The sequence below is a fragment of the Merops nubicus genome, unplaced genomic scaffold, assembly GCF_000691845.1.
Source record: "Merops nubicus isolate BGI_N331 unplaced genomic scaffold, ASM69184v1 scaffold47288, whole genome shotgun sequence".
Taxonomy (NCBI): domain Eukaryota; kingdom Metazoa; phylum Chordata; class Aves; order Coraciiformes; family Meropidae; genus Merops; species Merops nubicus.
In genome coordinates, this window is record NW_008624667.1 from 16,449 (window position 1) to 20,115 (window position 3,667).

Consider the following 3,667-nt stretch of genomic DNA (forward strand, 5'->3'; position numbering starts at 1 on the left):
GATGAAAAAAATGAGCATTTCTCCAAGAATGTAGTACCTGGTCTTGTGAGAAGCTGTTGTACAGCTTGGAAGTTACAGTAGCTGCACTGGAATTCGGAGGTTGCAATTTATTGTGATTCCCAGTTCTAACAGATCCTTGTGAGATCAAGTCCTATAGTGTAATTGTAAGCCTTGGGGGAGGAAGAGGAATGTTTATTTACCTTACAGATGTCTTTAATAGTGACCTCTGCTCTGCAAGGTTTAGACATCACCCAGATACAACATGAAGAAAGTAGACGCCTCTTCAGCAGTGCATTTACGCAAAGTAGTTGAAAGTACTGCAGCTGAAGCATGTTCTTGGTTTCTTTGCTGAATCAGAACCTGTATCTTCTTCCTGCCAAGGCAGCGATCTTAATACCGCTCCTGAAGGTACCAGTAATTCTAGAAGCCCTAGTGAAAGTCAAGACAACGCCACGGATTTTATAAATAAGGGTCTTTATTTAGAATACTGTTGAAAACATTCTTGGCAACCACATCGTATAAATATATAAAGTTAAAGTTTGACACAACAAACCAAGCAATATTAAATATTTTTTTATTTTTTCCCCTTTTTGTGATTAATTTTTGCCTTTTTTTCCTTTTCATCTTTTTTTTCCTTTTTTCCTTTTTTTTTTTTTTTTTGCAAAGCAGCTCTTATTTACAATTATACAAAAAGTTTTATAAAAAATGGTCCGCAACCTTATTTTGGCCAGAACAGGAGTAATAGGAAGGATCTATCATGCCTCTGCTGTTGTAGATTTGTATCCTCCCCCATATTCAAGAGCCAGGATCCTATTCCCCAAAGCCCAGATTAAACATTGGCCGTTTCATGGTACGCAATTTTATCTCTAGACATATTAAATAACTTTAGTTTAACAACCAATAAATAACTAGGTGTGTTTTGAAGTAATACAGGTTTGAAAAGTTATATGTTTGAAGGAATTTTGAGTGATATTTTTAAACTGGAACAAGTCTTGAGAAGTCTTTTCAGTCTTAAAAGGCAGGTCTTGGAGCGTGGCTGAATGGAGCAGCTGGTTTTCAGTGCAGTCCAGCTGGAGCTGCCTTTATAACACTTGGTAGATGGGGTTGCTGCTGCTGCTGCTGTCCTGGGGAAGTGGGGTGCAGTTGGTGGGGGAAGGAATTTGGGCTGCGCTGTCATTCAGACTCGCTCCTTCAGGGGGGGAACAGGGACTCCCCTCAGCAACAGTTTCCGCTGGAGGCAGTACAGGACATGTGGAGTTATCCGTGGAAATCCTCTCCACAATGCTTGAGAGGCAATCGAGGCTGGAAACAACAGAACTCTTCCCATGCTTTGGATCTAGAAAACAGACAAAAAGATGCTCAGTTTGTCCAGTGGGTGCTTAATGTCAGTGGGATGTAGTTCTTACAGAAAACCCCAGTGGGTGGCTCACAGTATGCATCTGGGAGCGCATAAAGATTCAGAGGAAGTGCATACTGGTGAAGGACAGCAATTGCCAAAAAACAGAGACTGTAATTTACAAAGTGTAAGAGCGACACAACCAAAGGAAGTTACTTTTGGGGCAGGGTGGATCCAGGGCTTCACTACAGTCTGTAGAGGGAAGGGCAGATTTTAAATCAGTCGACAGTTTCTCCAGTTTGGATCAATGATAGATGGAGTTATAAGAGTCTTACTGCAAAACGCAGTTAAACACTGAAAATTAGTTGAAGAGAGGAATATATTTTTATCCAGATGTTCTATTTGCAAAATGGGAAATGCAGCTATAACATATCCCCGTTATTTGCAAATACATGGGGAGGCTGTCCAGCTTCAGCAGCCCGCTGGCTGACAAGGCAGGTTCCTCTCCACGCCCGGCGGGCCCGCGAGGCAGCAGGGACAGAGGTGGCCCAGGGCACTGCCCTCCTTGGCTGCCTGTCTGCAGGACCCACGGCCCCTACTCACCGCTGGGCGACTCCGTGTAGTAGCTGCTGTCGTAGCTGCTCCTTCTGCGAGAGCTGCAGGGAGGGCCACTGTACTCCATCTGCAAAGGAGAGAGTCGCAGCGAGGTCACTGGCTGGGAACAGCGTTTAATGGAATGCCAGGAAACACCCACTTTTGTTTTTCAGTCCCTACTCTGTGCCATTGTTCCAGTCCTGGCTGAAATGCCATCAAGTTGCAGTTTCTGCCTCGTTCAACGAGCTTAACTTGGCTAGAAGGGGATTCAATCCCGGAATATTTTATGTGGCACAGCTGCTCCAAAGGAAAATTACCATTGTTTTTTCAAATGCTGGAGCTTTACACAAGAGATAAGGTTTTCCAGCATTCTGATCAGTTATTGCCCTACACATATCTCCAATTTACAACAGGGAGACCAAGATTGTAATGAGTCTTTTTTTGGTTAAATTTTTTAAGGTTTTTCCAAACATGAGTTCTTCTTAAAAAGCTTCTAGTCTAACTTTGTCCCTTGTTATTTCCTTTAGTTTATCTTTCTATTTGTACAGAAAAAGCCCCAAAACATTGACTAATGTATTTGTGTCCAATACTTTAATCCACAACGAAATTACTCGTCTGCCAGCTACAACTCATCATCACAGATATTCAACTCAGTAATAACGATCCCCACCCCAGCACACAAAAAACCCTCAGGTTCGAAGGTCCTGTTGCTATCCCATCACAGACAGCTGTCCTGGACTCCAGTCACCATGTCCCACCACCCCAGAGTCAGACCAGAGTGTGAGCCTGCAGTCCCAGTGAAAAGCTGTGGTGATGAGAGATCCTCTGACCCACCCTGCTCCTCCCTCCCCATAACATACACACGGGACTGAAAGTCTAGGGTCTCCTTCCTATGGCTGGTAAATGCCTATGGAGGGGTTGAAGTGCAAGGAGAAATGGAGGCTCTTTTTAAGGGTCAAGAAAAACAACTCCTTTTGCCTAGATCCTCCTCTCCTGTTACCATGATGTACAGCAGAACAAAACCCCAGACCCTTATCAGTTCCCCTGTAATTACCATCACCAAGGGGGACCTCCTTCTCTGCTGTCCTTAGAGGATTCAAAGGTAATGATAGAGAGATGTTACAGTGATGCCCCAGGAGCTATGGGTGCACGGGCAGGACTCGGACCTTGCCATGTCCCCACGTACCCACCCCAGGCAGCTTCCCAAAGTGTTCCCCAAGCAGCTCTCCCCTGGCTCTCCCAGGACATGGTGGAACCTGCCTAACTTCTCATCCCAGGGAAAAAAGTGTGTAAGAGATTTCTCTTCTTTCCCAGAGATACTGGCATGCAGGGACCCCACCTCCCTTTGGTGTTTGAGCTCAAGATACAAGAAAGGACTTTTTGTCTTCTGCCTGGGAATGGAAGGCAAGTGCTACAGGAAAGGCAGGAGGAGGTGACTCGCCCCGTGTAGGTTTGGGCCAACAGTGTCGGGGCGCCCCGACGGCAGGGTGTCCTCCCTGGGGCACTCACCATGCCATCGGAGCAGTTGGAGCGAGGGCTGGAGGCGTCCGATTCCCCGCTGTAGTGCTCCAGCACCGGGTAGTAAGTGTCCTCCTGCTCCCGCAGCAGCGCCTGCAGGCTCTCGATGTAGCGGATGGCGTTGCGCAGGATCTCCACCTTGGGCAGCCGCTGGTTGGGGTTGGTGGAGGTGCAGCGCTTGAGGGTCTCAAAGGCCTCGTTGACTTTGCTGAGCCGCCG

At 46.6% G+C, this 3,667-nt stretch overlaps 1 protein-coding gene across 1 annotated transcript; it reads right to left on the minus strand.

The window, feature by feature from the left end:
- Nucleotides 1-637: 637 nt before the first annotated feature.
- On the minus strand, nucleotides 638-3,661 carry LOC103777857 (myoblast determination protein 1 homolog). The gene is made up of 3 exons (XM_008945419.1): nucleotides 3,440-3,661; nucleotides 1,940-2,018; nucleotides 638-1,336 (listed from the first exon to the last, which is right to left on the minus strand). Exons 1-3 carry the CDS (start codon nucleotides 3,440-3,442, stop codon nucleotides 1,083-1,085), a joined length of 336 nt encoding a protein of 111 aa, XP_008943667.1. The 5' UTR covers nucleotides 3,443-3,661; the 3' UTR covers nucleotides 638-1,082.
- Nucleotides 3,662-3,667: the final 6 nt, after the last annotated feature.

Excerpts from the sequence above, each read along its gene's own strand:
- LOC103777857 (XM_008945419.1), bottom strand. Across the intron at positions 1,337-1,939 it reads CTACACGGAGTCGCCCAGCG|ATCCAAAGCATGGGAAGAGT; the intron begins GTGAGTAGGGGC and ends TCTGTTTTCTAG.